Source organism: Echinops telfairi, unplaced genomic scaffold (assembly GCF_000313985.2).
Source record: "Echinops telfairi isolate 266 unplaced genomic scaffold, ASM31398v2 ScPeMD7_29;HRSCAF=101, whole genome shotgun sequence".
Taxonomy (NCBI): domain Eukaryota; kingdom Metazoa; phylum Chordata; class Mammalia; order Afrosoricida; family Tenrecidae; genus Echinops; species Echinops telfairi.
The window spans coordinates 9,550,962-9,572,432 of record NW_022103926.1 but is presented as its reverse complement, the minus strand read 5'-3'; the positions used below and the strand labels follow the sequence as shown (position 1 = coordinate 9,572,432).

Genomic DNA, 21,471 nt, shown 5'->3' with positions numbered 1-21,471 from the left:
AGGCTCAGGCACGGGAACAATGGTGAGGGTGGTGCAGGACGGGGCAGCGTTTTGTCTGTTGGTTGAGTTAGGCAAGTGTCAGCTGGCCAGGTGGTCAGTTGCAGCAGGTTACAAGGAGGTCTATGTGGGGGCGTCTGGGGTACGCATGAGAGAGGAAATGGCACACATAGGCCTGTAGAAGTCAGAGGCTTAGGGGAGTGGAGGATCAGAGCCCTGTGGGCAGGAATCATTGGGGTTCTCCAAACACAGGGCCTTCCAGACCTGGGGGAGCACACCTTTTGCAGACCCCACAGCCAGTGAGAACATGAGCAGGCAGGCCAACCCTTGGGGGTTCAGTGGACCTGTGGACTACCTGAGGGATCAGCTGGTACTACCAAGCCCCCAGGAGCCTTCCAATTTGGCATGCTTAGGGGGTTCTGAGTCCCCAGGGTCCCCGCTCAACTCAGCCTCAAAGTCTGCCCTCCCTGGGGCCGAGGGTTGGCGGCGGGGGTGCCACAAGAAAAAGGCCCCTTCAGAAGTGGGGGATGAGCTTCAAGGGGACAATAGGGCTGTCCCTGAGCAGCTCATGGTGCCCTCCAGGCCCCGTTCTCTAGATTTCTCCTCCACGTTTCCTGCAATGGCTCTGAAGTCCATCGGATGGCAGCAGAAGAATGTAAAGATGACCCTCGACTGGTTCCGGGGGCCTGGCAGGGTGTGACCCCCATGTTAGATAGGTCTCCAGGTCCATCCGTGAGACAGGATGATCACAAGGGTGGAAAACTTGTCTTGGGAGGGCTGACAAGGTGCCGGGACCTCTCCGAACCAGAGGGTCCTAGGCAGAGGCGGATGGAACAAGGGACAGGCTCGGTGACTCTTGCCTCAGAGCCGCGGGACCTTTGCCTACTCAGAGCCGCTGCCCTCTGGCCAGCTGGTTCCCACGACCCTCGGACTCCTACTAGGCAGGTTCAGACAGGCCTTGGGTTGTCCAGTGGTCAGAAATGAGGCCTGGTGTATCTTCACAACCAGGCACCTGTATGGTTTCCACCAGCCTCTTTTCTGGTCCTGTTTGTTTCAGCTTCCAACCCAGCACACAGCCTACCTATCTAAGCCTCCAGCTTCTCAGGGGCTCCCAGCGGGGAACCAGTCCCCTAGCGTTGAGAATTGAACCAAAGGTTCTGTATACCTGAGCTTCTCAGAACCACAGATGAAGGAACAGAGGCTCGGAGAGGCCACCTAAACTGTTCACCAGCCCATTAGGGTTCAGATTCAGTCAACCTGTTCCCTTAAGCCCAGTGGCCCCATGATTCTCTGTCTGTCTCCTCCTGGGCCTTCTGTCATCGATTCGATGGTGACTCACAGTGACCCTAGAAGGCAGGACCCTGCCCCTGTGAGTGTATCTCTTTATGGGAGGAGAAAACCAAATCTTTCTCCTCTGGAGTGGATGGTGGTTTCAAACTGCTGACCATGCAGCTCGGGGCCCAAAGCGTAACCTTTAAGCCAGCAGAGCTCCCTGCCCTCAGGGCTTACTCTTCCAGTCACTGAGGAGGCCTGCAGGGAAATAGGACTTGGGGGAGGGGAACGAGGTTGTAGGAAGGCTGAAATGGGATGTTAGACTCCTCAGACCTGTCACCATCCGAGGTCTCCTGGAAGAATGGCCCTTGTGGGATGCGGGGGGACTGGGGGATCCCAAGGGTGGTCTGCAGAGGAGGGCAAGGTGAGATGACATTTCCTGCTCACCCTGAATCTAGGGACTCCTGGCCGGATTGTGCAGGTGGTGGTGGTGGTGGTGGTGGGAGGTGTTCTCAGCTGGCGGTTCCCACAGGTGCATTCAGGCTGCCCCCTGGTGGTGGCATGTAGAAGCATGGAGACTTACTTGCCTTGTTCTTTGGACACTGCATGTTCCCAATCCTGCCCTACTGCCCTCTTCCCCCAAACATGCCATGCCTCATTACTCCCATGCCACCCCAGGGCCGTGGATTCTTTGATGGTGCAGGATGCCCTCCCTCGTCCTTAGCACGGCCACCCACATCCTCCATACCCCTGGGGTGTGCCCTTCTTTCTGATAGGCCCTGTGGTCAGAATGACCAAACTCCCGGTCATTGGGTGGAGAGTCTCTGACTCATGGTGACCCTCGAAGGACAGGGTCGAATCAGCTCTGTGGTTTTCCAAGACTGCGGCTTTTTACGGGCGTAGAAAGCCTTGTCTTTCTCCCGCGCAGTGGTCAAGCACTGTTCCATCAGGGCCTCTTTCTGCCAAGGACGTGCTGCTGTGTGCCATTGTATATATGAAGGAACAGGGTGCAGGCTGAAATCTGACCCCAGCCCAGGACCCACACCCAGACAGCAGTAGCAACGAGCTTCTTCACGCACCCAGCCCAGCTATCGAAGACCTGCTCTGTACAGACTTCAATCACAGTGTCCTGGTGTGTGCGGAGTTCTTGGTAAAGTAGAACCTGTTGCCATCGAGTCAGTTTTCAACCCATGATGATCCCCCGTGTGTTCAAGGGTGGAACTGGGTGCTGTAGGGGTTTCTTGGCCTTTCCCAAACCAGTTCTCACTAGGCTTTTCTTCCACAGTGGGTGGAGGTGCCCTGGTGGCATAGTGGTTATGCATTGGGCTGCGATCCACAGGGAGAAGGATGGGGCTTTCCACTCACAGAAAGAGTTGCAGACTTGGAAATTCAAAGGAGCCTTTCTGACCCTGTCCTATAAAGTTGCTACGAGGCAGCATCTGCTCGACGGCAGTAAGTTTGTGTTTTGTTTTGTTTTTGCCACTGTGTATATTGGAAAGAACATCTAGCCTTTTGACTAGTAGCCAGATGCAAAGCATTTATGCCACCCAGGGACCCAGCACACATTTATTAAGGATATACTATGTGCCTGCCCCAATCATCTGCCAGTTTGTTGTATTGTGAGGGCTTGCATGTTGCTGTGCCATCGCGATGCCACAGGTGTTTGAAATACCCAAAGAGCCATCCATGGTGAATAGGTTTCAGCGAGGCTTTGGGACTAAGAACAGACTACAAAGAAGGGAAAGGCCGTCCGCCTCCGAGGGATTAGCCGCTGACAACCTTACGAACAGCATCTGAACAGTTTGATACAGTGCTGAGCGACACGCCTCTCAGGTTCGATGGCACTCAAGATACGACTGAGGAAGAGCTGCCTCTTCAAAGGCGGAGCCTCATTCAAATGAGAACAAACAGGTGCAGGCATCACTGGCTAACTAGAAGGTGGACTGTGTGAACGAAGTGTGAGTCTAGGAAAATTGGAAGTCATACAAAACGAAATGGAGCGTGCAGTGATCACTGTCTTAGGCATTCGTAAGCTACACTGGGCTGATATTGGCCATTTTGAATCATAGTAAATCACAGGGTTTACTACGTTGGGGATGCCAAGTTTCTGAAAGGCCGCGGTGTCCCAGTCATCTGCACAAAGAACATTTCACAAGCGATCCTGAAGTACAGTGCTGCTGATGACAGGATAATTTCCGATATAGCCTGCAAGGAAGACCAATTTATCCAACTCTCATTCAAATGCAAGCACCAGCCACTAATGTGCTCCCAATCCCGGACATATCCCCAGATAATGATAAATCAGTAAATCCAGTCATAAAGTGAAGAATTCTATCAACTACTGAAGTCTGACATGGATCAAACATGCAATCAAGATGCCTTAATAACAAGGGCTGATGAGGGAGGGGGGAGCGGGGACGGAGGGGGAAAATGAGGACCTAATGTCGGGGGTTTAAGTGGAGAGAAAATGTTTTGAGAAACGATGTACAAATGCGCTTTACACAATTGATGTGTGTATGGATTGGGATAACAGTTGTATGAGCCCCTAATAAAATGAAAAAAAAAAAAAGACTAATTACTAAAAAAAAAAAAAAAGATGCCTTAATAATTACTGGCCATTAAAAAAATTACTAGCTATTGAAATGCAAAGGTTGGAAAAGAAAAAGAGGCGGGGGGAGGAGCCGATATTAAGGGCTCAGTTAGAAGGCACATGTTTTGAGGATGATGATGGCAGCAAATGTACAAAAGGGCTTGACACAATGGGTGCATGGATTGTGCTAAGAATTGTACGCGCCCCCAATAAAATGATTTTCAAAAAGAAAAAGAAAAAGAGGAAGGATCAGCAGTTGGAGAATACGGCCCTGGCGATAGAAATAAGCTGGAGATCACATGACAGAATTTGGCAAGACTGGTAACTTCATCGCAAATACCTTTTTCCTAACCATCTAAATGATGGCTAATTACATAGAGCTTATCTAATGGAATACATAAGGATCCAAGGGACTACATCTGTGGGAAGGGATGATGGAGAAGCTCAACACGAGGACCCCAAACAAGGCCAGGGCCCTTCTGGAGCAAATGTGCGCGGGCAAGTGCAGTTTGAAGCTGAAGGAAATGAAAACAAGTCCCTGCGAGCCAAGATCGATCCTCCCGCCGGCATGTAGAGGTCCTCTCAAGGCCAGGTTTGATGCACTGGATACTAATGATGGGGTGACATTAAGAATATCCTGCATGAGGAAAACACCAGGTGGTTAAATAGACAGGGGGTAAAAAGGACCAAAGTGCATGTCAGAAGAGACCCTGAAACTTGCTCTTCCATGTAGAGTGGCTCCATCAACTGGGAGACATTCTGACATGAAGAGATGAACAAGAATATTTCAAAAGGCAGCTCAAAAAGTCAAAGGGAAGGCATGATCATGAAGTGGTGCACAGACTTGGCTTTAGACCATCAGAAAAGGGTACACTCAGCCCATCTCAAGCAGAAAGACCCGAGGAAAGAAATGCAGCCTGGGGCTTGCTGACTGGCAAAACACGGAAGGGGTTTTGCATCACGGAAGGATTACACAAAGAGTCACTCTGTGAGAAAGAGTGGGTTGACCTGGGAGCTCAAGACCATAGTCTTGGGGGACCCGAGGTCAGTTGCTAAAACATACTTCACAAAGACTATGTTCTACATTCTACTTGGGTGAGTAGAGCCTGCGGTGTTTTGTTAGGTGCCATCGAGGTAGGCGCCCTAGCGGACCCTATGCGTCCTGTCCTGGTCTCATTCCCACAATTGTCCCTATGCCTGAGCCTGTTGTACCCACAACAACGGAGGAAGTAGCTGCTGAAAATCTAATGCAGGGGTCCTCAAATTTTTAAACGGGCCAGTTCACTGTCCCTCAGACCCATTGTTGGGCTGGACTATAGTTTAAAAACAATCTATGAACAGATTCCTATGCACACTGTACATATGTTATTTTGAAGTAAAAAAAAAAAACACAGGGAAAAACACCCAGCAGCCGGATAAATGTCCTCGGTGGGCCGCATGTGGCCCGCGGGCCGTAGTGAGGACCCCTGATCTAATGCATAGCTTCGAAACATTGTCAGCTACCGAAGGCCTCACGAAAGGAGCAGAAACGAGGGTCTTAAAAAACTGTGAGCAGCCATCTAGAACCTCGGGAGCAAAGAAGGGTGATGAAAATCCAAAGAGATGTGGAAACAGTCGGTGAACATCTGCCTCAGTCATTCTGAGACCAGTACAACTAGAGGGTGCCTGGCTACCACCACTACCAACTGCTCTGGAAAGAATCATATCAGAAAACTCTGGATTGAGTGGAAGAAAAATAGGGAACAGAACTCAAAAATCAAAAAAGAGACCAGGTTTACTGGTCAGATAGAGCCTGGTGGGATCTATCCCCGCCCCGCCCCCATTCCTGCTCCCATCAGGGTGCCCCTTAGTCACCCTTCAGGTCTGGCACTGAACTCACCTTGGAGTTAGATCAAAAGGGTAGCATTTACCTAAGGACAAAGGACAAAGGATTAGGAAAGGAGGAGAGATGGAAACAGGAAGCACAGAGGAAAACGGGATAAGCGACAGTACTGTGAGAGGATGGACGAGACGGATGGATTGAAACAAACTTCACATTGTCCACACTGTCAGATGCCAAACTGATGACCTGCTCAGAATGCCAAACTAATGATCCGTTCTGTAAGGCCTCACCTAATCCACAGTAAACAATGTGAAAACAAGACAAAACCAAACACCATCAGCATTCAATCATTTCAATAGGGTAGATTATGATCAAGAACCCATGGGATTGAAGAATTGAGTTCAAGCTGCACTGAAGGCTTAAGAGAAGAATGAGGTTCCAGGAATGGACTGTTTTCCAAGGGAAATATTTGAATAAACTGGGTTAGCCCTAGAAGTACTCACTACTAGTCCATGCCAGGAAAACTGGAAGACAACTCCCTGGCCTGGAAGAAATCCATATTGGTGCCCATTCCAAAGAATGATGACTCATCAGAATGGGGAAACGATTGAGCAATATCATTAACATCACTTACAGGCAAAATTCCCTTCAAGGCCATTCAAAAATGGTTGCAAGCGTACATGGACAGAGAGCTACCAGAAATTCAGGGTGGATTCAGGGGAGGACGTTGAATGATAGCCTTGCTGATGTCAGGTCGATAGATCTTGGCTGAACACGGAGATACAGCTGTTTACCTGCGTTTTACTGACTGCCGAAGACATTGGACGAAGATGATAACAAACTATGACTAACATCGCAAAGAATGCAAAGAACACTTCATTGTGCTCGTGTGAATCCTGTACATAGACCAAGAGGCAGTCGTTTGAACAGCACAAGGAAAAGCAGCAAAGTTAAAAAAAAAATAAAAAAAAGGAAACGCGTGTATCAGGCTTGTATCCTTTCATCGTACTTATTCAATCTGTACGCTGAGCAAATAATCTGAGAAGCTGGGCTATGGGAAGAGGAATGTAGCACCAGGATTGGAAGAAGGTTTATTAACCATCTGTGATAGGCAGGTGGCACAACCTGGCTTGCTGGAAGCCAGGACTTTAAGCACTTGCTGACGGCCAAGGACTGCAGCCTTCAGTATGGATTACAACTCAGTAAAACAAAAAGAAAGAAATCCTCACAATTGGATCAATGGTGAACACCAGGATAAAAGGAGAAAATACTGTAGTTGTCAAGCATTTCAATCTTGCTTGGATCCACATCGGTGCCCGTGGAAGCAGCAGTGAAGAGATCAAATAAGAGAATAAAAAAAGAGAGAGAGACATCAGTGGACTCACTGCACTGGGTAAATCTGCTGCACGAGACTTCTTTAAAGTGTTGAAGAACAAGGATGACCCTTTGGCTAAGCTGCACCGTGCCACACGGTATTTTCAATCAGTTCACATGAATGTGAAAGTTGCACATTGAAGGAGATCAAAGAATGGTTGCATTTGGATTACCACCTTGGTGAAGACCATTCACAGGGCATGAACTTCCAGAACGAACATCTGGCTCGGAGGAATACTGCCAGCGTGCCCCTTAGACACTTTGCCTCCGGTCCTTCAGACGTGGTATCAGCAGAGACAAGTCCCCGGAAAAGAGCATTTTGCTTGGTTGAAACGGAGGGTCAGGGAAAAAGTGGACGACGCTCTCCGTGATGGACTCAAACATATACAACTGTGCGGGTGGCGCAGGACCGGGCAGTGGTCCGTTCTGTTGTGCATCGGGCCGCTATGAATCAGAACCGACTGGACCACGCCTAACAGTATCACCAACTGAAGCAAAAGTAGCTTATGCCATTGGAGTGGAGCGAGAGGGAGGATTTTCAGTGAGTGTGAGGTACGAAGGTTTTGACTCTAAACGTTTGTGGGAAAGTAGAAGAAAAAGATACTGGAGCTGGGGGTGGGGGAAATGATGGAATGCTTCCACAAGCTCTTTGAAATTTCCTCCTATATCACCTTTCCTACACAAAAGAATATTCAATGAAGAAAATGAGTCAATGACCTTAATGGTTCCAAACATCCCGAAATTCCCTTGATCGCTTCCTCACAATGGGTGCTCTCTCAATATAATCCGCTCTTGCCCAGGAACTCATGCTGCATCCAATTGCCTATTAAGTGAATGTAGCAAGTAAGTGCTAGTCCTGACAGCCCACTCTCACTTCTTGTCCATTAGAAATAGTAGATTCCCAAGAGTCTTTGGGACATAAGCAGATTCAATGACAAGGGAGGAAACCACAGGAGAGAGATGTGAATGAAGATGGTGATTGTGAGCACCCAGGTGAGCACGCATAAACATTGTCCTGCAGTGGAACTGTCATCATTGTTAGCAAGTCCCCTTCTAACGGGGTCCTTGCTTTTCCTTGGCTGCTGCCTGCCTGGCATCTACGGGTCTTTATTTGGGACACTTGGTGCCTGTTTAGTTGATGGCACATGTACTTGCATTGCTTATTAGGTCACCTGTCCCTGCATAAAAGGAGCCCTGGTGGAGTAGTGGTTACACATTGGGCTTCTCACTGCAAGGTCAGCAGTTCAAAACCACCAGCTGCTCCTGGGGAGAAAGATGGGGCTTTCTAGACCTGTAAAGAGTTATAGTCTTGGGAACCCACAGGGGCAGTTCTACCCTATCCTACAGGGTTTGTCGTTGTTGTGTTTTTTAAAATCATTTTATTGGGGGCTCGCACAACTCTTACCACAATCCATACATACATACATCGATGGTGTCAAGCACGTTTGTACATCTGCTGCCATCATCACTCTCAAAACATTTTCTTTCTACCCTACAGGGTTATCATGAGTCTGCATCGACTTGCTGGCAGTGAGTCTGGTTTTAGGGTCCCTGGATATGCCAAGGTGGCTGTGATAGGTTATATGCTAACCTGGGTGGCCCAAGATGTTCCCGTGCTATGGTTTACCAAAGCATGGTGAACTCTAAGATGGAATTTTCTCGGAAGCAGTTAATCTGGTCACCAAATGAAACTGAACCCATTGCCATCAAGTTGAAGCCAACTTAGGGTGACCTCACAGGGCAGGGTAGCACTGCGCGCCTGTGAGTTTCTGAGACTTTACCCCTTCATGGGAGTAGAAAGCCCCATCTTTCTCTCTCAGAACCGCAGGCTGGTGGTTTCAAACTGCTGACCTTGCAGTTAGCGGCCCAACTTGTAACCATTATGCCATCAGGGCTCCTCATCCGAGGACAGTCGTGAGCCAATTGAGGGCGGTTTAGTGGAGGTGTAGCCTAGTCTTAGTATAGAGGAGACTGACAGTGAGCGGAGGTTCGCTCATTTCTACTGCTCACTTTTGCATGTGGTTCCTTATACGCTTCCTGCCTTCAGGCCCAGAGATAGTGTGGTGGGACCCTTGGGACTCAAATCCACCCACCTCCCACAGACCAACCTCCCAAGATCCAACCTTACTCGTCTCTTCCCCCAGGATTCTGGCTCTTGGGAAAACACTGAGCCTGAGACAGGAAAATCACATTCGGATCACTTATTCTTTCTTTTTTTTCCCCGCCCCCAAGGTGAAGATGTTTCTTGAGATCGTCATACAAGGAAACGGATGAATAACGTTACACCCTTCGAGAAAACAACACAGGATGACCACAGAAAAAAGCACTTTTCAAAATACTTGTCATCGGTACCAAGGACGTAACAGACTGTTTTCTCTTAAAGATGAGTCAGCTTAGACGCTAAGCCCTGTCGAGGGGGAAGGGACGTGTGTCTTGGGCTAGTACTTCGGGGCGCTTGGGACAAATGGTGCTGGTTGCAATTGAGGAGAGGAGGAGATGGGCATGGTGAGGGTCTTTGGGCTTGCCAAGGGCTCTTGGGCTGGGCAAGGGATTCTGCCACAGGTTCGACCCCCAAATCCCACCCCTTGGCTGGGGCCTCACTCATTCTGAAAGGATGTGGGATCTGGGTGGTGGGCTGAGATCAGGCCTGGGTGGCCTCCTGACTCCCCAGTGCACAGCTCCCGGATATCCACAGGCCCGCGGACCGTGACCATGTCCCCAGCCCTTGGTGCCAGCTTGCCCTTCTCCCGACCCCCTGCTTGATTGTCCCTGGGTTGATGGCCCTGAGCTGCCATCATGGTCTTTTGAGTCCACAGTGGAGGGCTCTTGGGGGTTCCTTGGGCCATGGAGAAGGAGGCCTGGTGACCAGTCAGCCCCCCAAAGTCCTTGAGGTAGCCCAGAGTGTGCAGGTACCCTTGAGCTGGCCAATGACACATCTCATCGGTCCACTCCACGCCCTTCACTGCTTCGGCCACCAGATGCCCTGGAATGTTGCCCACCTGCCCCCTACACTCTCCACGGTAGAAGCCATTGGGGTCCTGAGACCCCCACACTCTCAGTAACTGCCCTTTCTGGAAGGCCAGCTCTTCCTCTGCAGCCTGGGGGTTGGCAGACATGACCAGGGGATCGTAATCAAAGAGGGCCATGAAGACCCTGGCTCGTGTGTCTGGCCCCTGCCTCAGCCATGCGGGGCCAACCCGGGACATCTTGATGACATGACTGGACAGAGCCGGACAGAGCAGTGAGCTGGGCTCGCGGACCTGGTGCTTTCGGCTACACACCAGCTCCTGGTCTTGAATGCTCTGGGCCCCGAGCGCCTCCCACTGTTTCTGTGTGCTCCACACAGGCAAGCCTACCTCCTCTGCCGCCGACAGCTTGCAGCAACTAGACAGATACTGCTGGCTGGGTCCCTGCTGGGCTGCACGGGATTCGTGGGCAGCTTGCCTTTGACTAAAGACCTTCTCTTGGGACAGCTTGCGGTGCCCAGTTACTTCGGTGGGCCCACCCTTGGGAAAGGGATGGAGAGACCCGGAAGAGGGGCTTTTGTTGGTGCCTACATTCTGAGAGTGTTTTCCTCCAGTGGATGCCTGGCTGCTGGGCAGTAGGGGCCTGGGATCCTGGAGACTCTTCTGGAAGAGTAGGTCCTTCCCACAGGCACCCCAGGTCTCTTGGGGCCCCTGGGATTGGCTGTGGGTCACCGAACTTGGACTTTTTCTTTCTGTACGCAGGCTGGCCAGGGAGGAACACCTCCTTGGAGTTTCTTGAGGCGATGCTTTTAGAAGCTCCTTCTGGGATTCTCCACGGCTTCCAGGAGTGTAGGGGCTGGCCCGGGCACTCCGAGGAGCCAGCGGCAGCTTCCCAGGGCAGGTGCAGGTAGATGAATCACCACGGGTATAGCCCAAGGGAGAGGTCTCCAGCATTTGGTGACAGTTGAAATAGTTTTCTGGAATCTGGGCAGGCACCGAATCCAGGGACTCTCCGCAAAGGGACATGGTTCTCATGGAGACCTTCTGGCACTTTGAAGGCACTGGCAGTCGGGATAAGTCCAGCACGGTGCTCCCGGCAGTAGCATCTGCCACCTCGGCAACCTTGAGCCCGTCAGCATATACCGCATAGCCGGTGACCTGGACCCCGTTGGAGGACCCGGCTGAGTCGATTGTCACGGGGAGCCAGCTCACTACCAGGAGGCCTGGTGAGGTGTGGTGCTCCACTAGTACGTCCAGTGGCGGGTGAGGGGGTCCGGCCAAGAGAGTGGCAAAGGTGATGGTGGAGGACACCGTTTCCCACTGTACCTGCAGTAAGTCCCACGGCAGTCGCACCTCCACCCAAGCCTGGTACTGGGTGGTGGGACGCAAGCTATGGAATGTGTAGCAGCTCACACCCGCTGGGGTCAGCCCATGCTCCTGGCCATTGAGGTAGACCATGTGGGGGTGGCTATTATTGCTGCAGACCCAGGTGATCTCGACGGACGTGGCTGTGACGTTCTGACACCTTAGCTGCATGGGAGCCATCCAGAGGGCCCTCTGTACATCCGTACACTGGAGCAAGCCCAGCCCGGGTGTGTCTGGGTTGGCATCCAAGATCTCCCTGGACACCAAGCATGAATCCCAAGCCGCGGAGCCCTGAGCTTTCCCAGGCAACGAGTTGACACAAATATCTTCCTGCCAAGGTCTGCCCAGTCCGCCCGGGAGTGGGGTGGGGTCAAATCTGGGGGGCTCCGAGGGGGGGCAGCCCAGAATATCACTGTCTGGGACCTGCTCCACCAGGGTGGAGGGCATCAGCCCCTGCTGGTCGTCCTCAAGCTCCACCTCAGTGAAGCCATCCTTGTCCACGTCCCCAAAGATGTACTCGTAATCACCAGTCACGAGGGGTAGCTCCCTGTGGGAGTGCGCATGGGGCCCCTCAAAAGGGCTGTAATTATGCGGCGCCAGGAAAATCTTGAGTTTGGTGGTGGTGGGGGCCTCGCAGCTCCCCACATCCAGGGTCTGGGACACATTGTCAGGCTCCAGGTCATCCACTTCACTGGCGGTGTCCAAATCCAGATGTGGGCAGGATGGCACAGTGGCCCACATGGATTCCATTTCTGAGGAGGAGTTAGAGCTCCCTTTCTTTGCCTGGAGCCCGGAGCCCAGAAGCTCCTCTGATGACACGTGGGGGACACTGGCTGTCTCCCCGAGGGCGACCGGACTCTCTGGCAGGGAACTTTCCATCTTCTGCCTGTCTCTGCTGGCCTGGGGCAGCCCTTGGTCTTCCAGCCCTCGCTGGCACTTGGGCCTTCTGCTGTCCCTGGCTTGGAACTTGGAGACTTGAGTGGCCTCCTGGGGCTGACGCTGCAATGTCTGAATCTCCTCCCAGGAGGCCTGGAGGTCCTGCAGGGACTTCTGCAGGTCGTGTTGCAGCTGTTTCTGGCTGTTCCCCCTGCACGCCGCCTGCTGAAGCAGCTGCTTCACTAGCAGGCCCGTGGCGTCGCCCTCCTGGCACAGGCGGTTAGGCTGCCCCAGCGCACCGCTTTTCTTGGCTACCATCTTCAGGCCCGAGTCCATCTGGGCGTGCAGCCAGGCATTCTCCTCTGCCAGTTGAGCAGCCTCGCGCAGCGCGGCTTGCAGCCGCGCCTCCACCTCTTCTCCGCGCCGCCGCGCAGCCACCACCTGAGAGCGCAGCTCTTGGCACTCCAGCCTCCGCGCCTCCAGCTCGAGCTCCAACGCCTTCTTCTGTGCACTGGGGCTGCCCGCCTCCGCCTGGGCGCTGCCCAGGCCTTGCTGCACTATCAATTGCCTCTGCAGGCGCAACACCTCCCACTGGGATTCGCGCAGCAGCCTCTCCAAGTGGCTGGCGTTGAGCCCCTGGGATCCGGAAGCGCCCCCTCCAGAGAGCTGGGCGTTGTCGACACGCGCCTGTAGCACGCGGCACTCCTGCTGCAGCTCCTCGATTTGTTTGTCCTTGGCCAGCAGCGCGCTCGCCTGCTCCGCCAGGTCCTGGGCGCGCTGGTGCAAGAAGGCCTGGCACAGCTCCGGGACTGGGAGGCTCTGGCCCGGCCCCGGCGCGCTCATGGCCCGCAGGTTGGTTTCCTGCAGCTTGCGCGCACGATCTTCCAGGCGCCGTGCCAGGCCGGTCAGTTCCACATTCTTCATCTTGAGCCTCTGGACCTTCTCGTCCACCGGGCCAGGGAAGCCAGGGCAGCCAGCGCGCCGCAACTGGACGTTCTCATCGAGCAGAGCGGAGCAGCGGTGGTCCAGCGCACGCAGCGCCGCGCTCAGCTCCGTGTTGCGCTTTACCAGCGCCGGGTAGTCCGGGCCCGGCGTCGAGGGGGTCAGGACCTCGCACGGCTGGCTCGTGGGGCCTCCTTCATTCCGCTGGCCGCTGTCTTTTCTGTGCTCCAGCGGTGGCGGTGGTGGTGGCAGTGGTGGTGGCGGTGGCGGGGGTGGTGGTGATGGCGGTGGCGGTGGCACTGGTGAGCTTGGTGGTGGTGGCGTTGGAGGGGAGCCTGGGATGGAGACCTCTGGCGAGGAGGCCAGCTCCCGGGGCTCGGGGGTCTGGAGACAACGCCGAGTGTTGCCGAGCGAGTCAGACTGCGCAAGCGCCAAGGAGTCGAGGGAACTGGCGCGCGGGGGGCGCTGGCCGTGGGAGGTGCTGGCGGGCCCGGCGAACACCAAATCGAGGGAGTGTGAGCGCTCGTGAGTGCTGGTACTCCGTCGGTGGACGAGTCCGCGTGGACAGGCTGGCTCTGCGCTACGGCTGGCGACTTTGGGCCGCGAATTTTCGGAGGCCGGGGACCCCTGAGGGTCTGGGGATTCCGGCCAGGCGGGGCGCCAGCGGAAGTGCTCCAGGATGTACTTGAGGAAGAGCCGGCGCTCCAGGTCCAGAGACGCCTGCAGGTGGCGGATGCGCGCCGCCTGTTCCCCGTCGGTCTCCCAGCGCAGCTGCGCCAGGACGTCCTGCAGGCGACAGCGGCACTGCACGGCCGGCCCCTCCGGCGCCCCAGGGCGGCCGCAGTGGCCGCGGCTCACCAGCTCCTCGGCCAGCTGGCGCTGCAGCTCCCGGGCCTGGCGCACCACGTTGTCCCTCTCGCGATGCAGGAGCTGCTGCAGCTGCCGCAGCTCGGCCTCTTTCCAGCGCAGCAGCTGCCGGATCTCAGCCTCGCGCTCCCGCATCACGACCTCCTGCAGCTGCTGCAGCTCCCGCCTGCGCCGCGCCTCCCACTTGGAGCGCAGGTGGTCGGCCAGCTGCCGCCGCTCCCGCTCGGCCGCCTCTCGCAGCTGGCGCTCCTGGGCCGAGAAGCGCCGCCGTTCCGCCTGCCCGCGTGCCCGCTCCGCCTCCAGCTCGGCCCGGAGCTTCTCCATCTCCCGCCTTTGCTCTTCTAGCACCGCTGCCGCTGGGCCCGGGCTCGCCAGCTTCTTGGGTGACACGCGGCCGCCCCCCAAGGGGCTCGGAGAGTCTTTGGTCATGGTGGCCGCGGCGCGACCAGACGCCTGACCTCGTCTGGCCCAGGCCGCTGCTCACCAACGGCCGCCGCCCTGACCCGACACCAACCGCTCTGCGCGCCCCTTCCGGCGCCCTAGGCGGGGGTGGGGGTGGGGGGGTTCGTGCCCCTTCCGCTCTCCAGGGCAGGTCTCGCACGCCCCGCCAGGAGAACTTGCGTTTCTCGCTACTGGATGTATAGGCTGTCTGGCTTCCTTCTTCCCTGCGTAACCTGACCAATATCCCTCCGAGGCTGTCGGGGTGGGGGGTGGGGGGGCGGGGGCATAAAGTATTAAAAACTGGGTCAAATTTAAGATGGGTCAAAAGGGCGATACAATGATAAGGTGTTACATTTAACAACTGGGCTGCCATCATGGCCTTTACAGGGTTCTATCTGATAGCGAGAGGATTCACTTCCCTGGACTGTGATCAGAGGTTTAGTCCTTGTCAGGATCCTGCAAATGGATTCAGGGCTTCTACAATCCTCCATTAAAAACAAGCAAGCAAACAAAAACCGAGTCAATGCCAACTCACAGTGACTTGATAGGAAAGGGTAGAATTGTCCCTGTGGGTTCCAGAGACTCCTAACTCTTTACAGGAGTAGAAAACCTCATCTTTCTCCCATAGAGTGGCTGGTGGTTTCACACTGCTAACCTTGTGGTTAGCAGCCTAACTCATAACCACTATGCCACGAGAGCTCCCTATCATCCGTAGCCTTCTGCAAACTGAAGATTCAGATATTAAGCTCTGATGCTGTTCCCTCCTCCGGAGCAGGATTTTATTATGATCCTTGGATCACACAGGCTGGTGTGCTTCTTCCTGTTGGATTTAGTTGACACTTCACCTCCACTTTTTTCTTTTTTTTTAAACCTTGGAACATGACCCTGGTGATCTGCCCTAGGCATCCTCTCGGGCTTTGTGCAAGCCTTTGAAGCCAAGGTACTCAGGAAGCCCCTAACCCAATCTTTGGGACTGGAGAAAGCAATTGTTGGGGTGAAGCCCATGGCTGGGGCATGAGCAGAAGCACATTGGCCCTGTCTGGGTGCACGGGCTTTGGAGTGTGTGGGCATCTGGAGGACTCTTGTACTCCCTGTAGTCTGGGAACAGTGTCTGAAGTTCTGACCTGCCTGCTTCAACCTCACCTTTCCATGTCCTATAAGAAAACCCAGAGAGATTTCAACTCTCCCCACCACCCCCAGAAGTATCTGAGTAGTATCTGATACAGCCTGGCAAATTCTGCCTGCAGCATCCCTGAGGATGCTTTGACCACATTTGCTCATTGTCAATAGGGCAGCCCTTCTCCCTAGGACTACAGGAGACCAAAGCATCTGAACCCACTGCTCTTACGTTGACCTGGACCTGCCACGACCCTCTGTATGGTTTCCAAGGCTGTCAGATCTTGACAGGAGCCCAGAGCCTCATCTTTCTCCTCAGAATCGGCTGGTGGGTTTGAACCGCTGTCCAGCCCAACAGTCCTCAGAAGGGGCTGCCATCACAAAGGAGCCAAGGAGGGGAGAAAACAGACTAAAGGTGAAACTCAAGGGTGCCCGGGTGCCCAGCAAAGTGCCAGTACTATCTCCCTGGAGATGACATGGTCACAGAAACTCCCATAGCCTCCAGCAGCAGGTGGTGGTGTCCGGTCGTGAGGTCTGTGAGCCTGTGGAGGTCAACAGCCCCTCACATTTCTCCATCGTCACGTCCACGTCTTCCTCTGTAAATCCGGCCAACAGTGCAGCCCACTCCAGCTATGTGACCACGGGCCATTCCCTTCCCAGCTTGGAGCATCGATTGGGTTCGGTGAGGGTGCCGGCGGTGGGGTGTCTCCTGACAGGAAGGGTCGGGGATATCTGGGTTTCCTTGCAGAATTATTTTCCAAGCTTGGTCTGGATAACCCTGGTAGGTTGTTACTTCTCCCCGTCTCTACGCCATGGACATACTGAGCGCGCCACCTCTCAGGGATGGTGAGATGAGAGGCTCTGGGACCCAGGGCTGGACATCAAGGAAGAACGGCACTGAGATCTGGGTCAATTCCCGTCTTCTCGCCAATGCTGTCCCTTCTTGCCAATGCTGACCCTGCCAGCTTCTTACGGGCACCTGAAGGATCCTTCTGGCTCTTGTTCAGCTTCAGGCCTTTGCACGTTCTCTTTGCCCTGGCATCATAGCAGGCCCCCCTGGGGACGCAATGCCTACCATACGTCATCCTCAGTGTTGGACCACAAACCCGACCCTCTGCCACCAAGTCAATGCCAACTCACGGCGACTCTACAGGACAGCTCCTGTGAGTTGCTGAGACTGTAAGTGTTTATGGGAGTAGAAAGCCTGCCTCTCTCCGAAGGAGCAGCTAGTGTTTCCGAACTACCGACCTTGAGGTTAGCAACCCAATGTGTCACCAGGGCTCCTCTTAGTGCAGCGGTTCTCAACCTGTGAGTCGTGACCCCTTTGGGGGTCGAATGACCCTTTCACAGGGGTCGCCCGATTCCTCACAGTAGCAAAATGACAGTGATGAAGTAGCAACGAAAATAGTTTTATGGTTGGGGGGGTGGGTCACCACCACATGAGGAACTGTATGAAAGGGTCAAGGCATTAGGAAGGTTGAGAACCACTGTCTTAGTGTGCAAACACATGCCATATAGTCCTCATTAAACCTCTGTGGAGCCGGTGCCGCTGTGGCAGAAATAATGCCAGAGATGGATTTAAAGGAGCTAAATATAGTTGCTCACAGTTTTTTGTTGTTAGGGCCCATGGGATCAGTTTCCCCTCATAGTGACCCTATTAAGGCAGAAAGAAATACTGCCCAGTCCTGTGGGACCCTCACAATCATCACTCTGCTTGAACCCGTTGTGGCAGCCACTGCGTCAACCCATCTCAATGAGAGTCTTTCTGCTTTGGGGCTGAGCCTCCACTTTACCAAACATGATGTCCTTCTCCAAGCGACTGATCCCTCCTCATAACACATCCCAAGTATGGGAGATGAAGCCTTGCCAATCCTCGCTTCTAAGAAGCATTGTCGCGCTGCTCTGTCCAAGATAAATGTGCTGAGTTTCTGGCAATCTGTGATCCTTTCCATTTTCTTCTCTAACGTCACAGTTCAAACACACCCATTCTTCTTTTGTCAATTGCCCAGCGTTCACATGTTTACGAGGTGGCTGCAGTATCAGGGCCGGGGCAGGCCCTCCTGGCAACAGCATTGCACTTGAACATGTTCAAGAGGTCTTGTGCAGCAGATGTTCCCAAAACAGTATGTTACTTGATCTCCTGAAAAATGGGCATTGATTGTGGAGCCAAGCAAAAGAAAATCCTTGATGACGTCACTAGTTCCTTCATTTCCCATAATGGAACCTCTTAGTCAGTTGTGAGGATTTTTGTTTCCTTTACAGCAAAAAACCAAAAAACAGCCCAACCTAACTCATTGCCATTGAGCGGATGCCGCTGACTCATAGCGACCCTTTGGGACAGGGTAGAACTGTCCCGATGAGTGCTGAGACGGCAACGCTTTCTTTTGTGTGTGTGGTCCGATAAACAATTTTTACTTACATGCCAACAATATCATCATGTAGGTAGAACATTCTTAGAAATGTACAAAAAAGCTACTACAACTAAGAAGTGAGTTCAGTGAGGTCACAGGTTACAGGCAAATTTGAAAAATTAATCATTATTTTTAAATAGCAGCAACAAACGAGGCGGCCTGAAAGGCAAACGCAGAGATGCAGATGTTTGTGAAGACCCTGATGGACAAGACCATCGCCCTTGAGGTGGAGCCCAGGGACACCATGGAGAATGTCAAAACCAAAACCCAAGACAAGGAGGGCATTCCCCCGGACCAGAAGCGTCTGGTTTTTGCTGGTAAACAGCTGGAGGATGGCAGCACTGTCTCGCACTACAACATCCAGAAAGAGTCCACCCTGCACTTGGTGCTGCGGCTGCTTGGTGGCATCATTGAGCTGTCCTGCGCCAGCTGGCCCAGAAGTACAACTGCGACAAGAGGATCTGCCACAAGTGCGGTTCACCCACAACCTGCGTCCCAAGAAGGTCTCATAAGGGCCCCTGTCTACCGGCTCTCCTGCCCTCTGCCAGTGGAGTTCTCCTGAACCCAATGGCCCTGGGTCCTCAATAAAGTCTCACTTTCACTGACCTGAAGCAAAAATAAATAAAATAAAATAACAGCAGCAAGCAACTTAAAACTTCAAAAATCAGCAAGTTATTTCTACTGACATAAATAGTATGAAATAACATAGGGTTAAATTTAACAAAATATGCGGGAAATCCATATAATAAATGTTGAGATAAGACCCACTGCCCATGGCACAAACACCATTCCTCTAGCTCTTTAGTACTTCCTCCCCACCAACTATCATGAGCCCAGTTCTACCCTACAAATCCGGCTCGATCGGAGCATGTACACGGGTACAGGTAAGAGCTCTCGACGCACAGGATCCAGGACAGATAAACCCTTCAGGAACAGTGATCTCATGAGGGTAGGGGGGAAATGGGAGGAGAAGGGGGAGAAATGGGAACCGATTACAATGATCAACATATACCCCCATCCCAGGGGTGGGGGTGGAGGGGATGGAGACGAACAACAGAAACATGGGTGAAGGGAGACAGCAGACAGGGTAAGATATGAAAATAATCACAGTTTATAATTTATCAGGGGAGGGAGGGAAAAAAGAGGAGCTGATACCAAGGGCTCAGGCAGAAAAAAATGTTTTGAAAATGATGATGGCAACATATGTACAAATGTGTTTGATACAATGGATGTACGGATTTTTTGTTTTGGATCCTTTTTTTGTGGCTCATACAGCTCTTATCACAATGTATGGATTGTATTAAGAGCTGTAAGATCCCCCAATGAAATGATTTATTGATAATGAACACAACAAAAAGCCATTGCCCATTGAGTTGCTCCCGACCCATGGCAACCCTTCAGGGCAGAGTAGGCATGCTCCAGGGACCATCACTGTTTGCAGGAGTAGAAAGCCCCCTTTCTCCTAAGAGGCAGCTCGTGATCTTGATCGTCGGACCTTGCAGATCACAGCCCAATTTGTTGCCACTCTGCCACCGGGGTTTCTAAACTGGGTCAAAAGGGAATCAAATGATAAGGTGCGAAATTTTAACCGAACTGGCTCTGCAATCATTAAGTGAATGTGTTTCTATAAATCCTTGGACACCTTTTTAGCTTTGTACTGTTTGTCTCCTTCATTTTTTAAATAATCGCTTTAGCAACCTATCTCGTACAATTCAACATATCCATCCACATACATTGCTGTTGTTCAGTCCCGGCGAGTGAGGGAGTTATACACTCATCAGTGCTATCAGTCTCCCATGCCCCAGGTCTTCCTCATTTTGATGACGTGTCTTTGCGTTTGTTCCGCCTCTATCCTGTTTCAGACTTAATAAATACATAACTCCACAAGTTACATATTGAGACTTGGAGTCCCTTTTGTCCCCTACAAGGACATGCACATCCATGCACCTATACACCCATGCAGACCTGGGTACACACAGGCATGAATGCAGTCACACACAGACGTGAACACACAGACACATATGCACATGCACACACCTCCTCTCTCTCTACCTGACTACCTGTGTGAATAGACACTGGGGAGGCTAATTAACTACCACCTCCTGCTCAACTTGGTGGTGCTGTGGGTTAGGACTGCTAGTTGCAAGGTCGATGGTTCAAGCCCACCCACTGCTCTGAGGAATAAAGCTGAGGTTGTGGGCTCCCATAAAGAGCTACAGCCTCAGAAACCCTGTGTAGGGCCACAGAGAGTTGGAATTTACTCAGTGGCCGTGGGTTTGGCTTTATGGTGCTGTTCTTCCTGCTATTTCTGCCCTTAGTGCCAGTGCCCCGCCACACCTAATGTCCTAGTTACCTGCAGACAGACTTTGACCGGGGTTCACAGTGGAAACCCAGTCCTGCACGCTGGCTCTCTCTTATAGTTCCCCAGCTCCGCCTCTGCAGCTTGCAGCCTATGACAGAAACCACCACCGTGGGGATGCCATTTTGACCTTTTGCGAATGGCCTCCCTCATGAGGATGAGGTGTCTTTATCTGTGTGTGGTCTTTGTCTCTTTGAGGACTCAATAAATGGCCTCCAGACAGATGAGCCTCTCCCTCCCGCCCTCCCTCCCTTCCACAAGAACCCCACAGGGGGACCTTGTTCCCATCTTACAGATGGGAAGCTGAGGCTCAAAGAAGCACAGGGGATATTCACTCAGCATGTGACCTTGCTGGGTCACTGCCATTTCCACTGTCCTCCTGTGTATCACACCAGGGGCCCTGAGGCCTGGTGGGCTGCTCAGAGGCCATTGGGCCTTGATGAATAATGACAAGGGCACCAGAAGCCACTGTCCCTCCACAAGTTGTGTTTGAGAGGGAAGATGGGTGGAGTGGGAGTAGGCAGAGACACATGCGGACCTTAGCTTTGCGCTCTGCTGGAACGCTGGCGCTTGGTAGCCACGGGGAGGGGATAGCTTCACGAGTTTTCCACAACCATCCCAAGTCACAGGAAGGTGTGGGCTTTAGTTAGCTAGTGCTGCTGTGACAGTCATAGCAACAAGGGGTGTCTTCTTTGTTGTGGATCCCATCTCATAGCAACCCTCTGGACAACAGAGTGGCACACGGTGCCTGGTCCTGCCCCAGCCCCACAGGGATTCTTCCACCTGAGCCCATTGTGGGAGCCACTGGATCAGTGGATCTCCTTGGAGATCTCCCTCTTTTTCACGACCCGCTCCTTTACCAGCCTGAGGTCCTTTTTCAGGGACTGGTCTCTCCTGACAACATGCCCAAAGTCCAAGTGAAGTCTCACCAGTTCTCATCTCTAAGGAGCATCCTGACTGTACTTTTCTTTTTCTTTTTTTTAAACATTTTATTAGGGGCTCATACAACTGTTATCCCAATCCATACACACATCAATTGTGTAAAGCGTATTTGTACATCATTTCTCAAAACA

At 52.8% G+C, this 21,471-nt stretch overlaps 2 protein-coding genes and 1 pseudogene across 2 annotated transcripts in view; 2 read left to right on the top strand and 1 right to left on the bottom strand.

The window, feature by feature from the left end:
• The window catches only part of LOC101645377 (ubiquitin-conjugating enzyme E2 C-like), a 29,913-nt gene extending 20,584 nt beyond the window's left edge, over positions 1-9,329 (top strand). Inside the window, exon 4 of the mRNA XM_030885453.1 lies at positions 9,149-9,329. Coding sequence (XP_030741313.1) covers positions 9,149-9,329 — 181 coding nt within the window. The remainder of the gene's footprint in view (positions 1-9,148) is intronic.
• Positions 9,330-9,652: 323 nt separating this feature from the next.
• LOC101645706 (RIMS-binding protein 3A) lies at positions 9,653-14,500 on the bottom strand. Its single transcript, XM_030885452.1, has one exon. The coding sequence runs from the start codon at positions 14,498-14,500 to the stop codon at positions 9,653-9,655; it is 4,848 nt and encodes a 1,615-aa protein (XP_030741312.1).
• A 3,717-nt stretch (positions 14,501-18,217) lies between these two features.
• LOC101646019 lies at positions 18,218-18,601 on the top strand (annotated as a pseudogene).
• The last annotated feature ends 2,870 nt before the right edge of the window (positions 18,602-21,471 follow it).

Excerpts from the sequence above, each read along its gene's own strand:
- LOC101645706 (XM_030885452.1), bottom strand. The coding sequence starts at position 14,500 with ATGACCAAAGACTCTCCGAGCCCCTTGGGGGGCGGCCGCGTGTCACCC.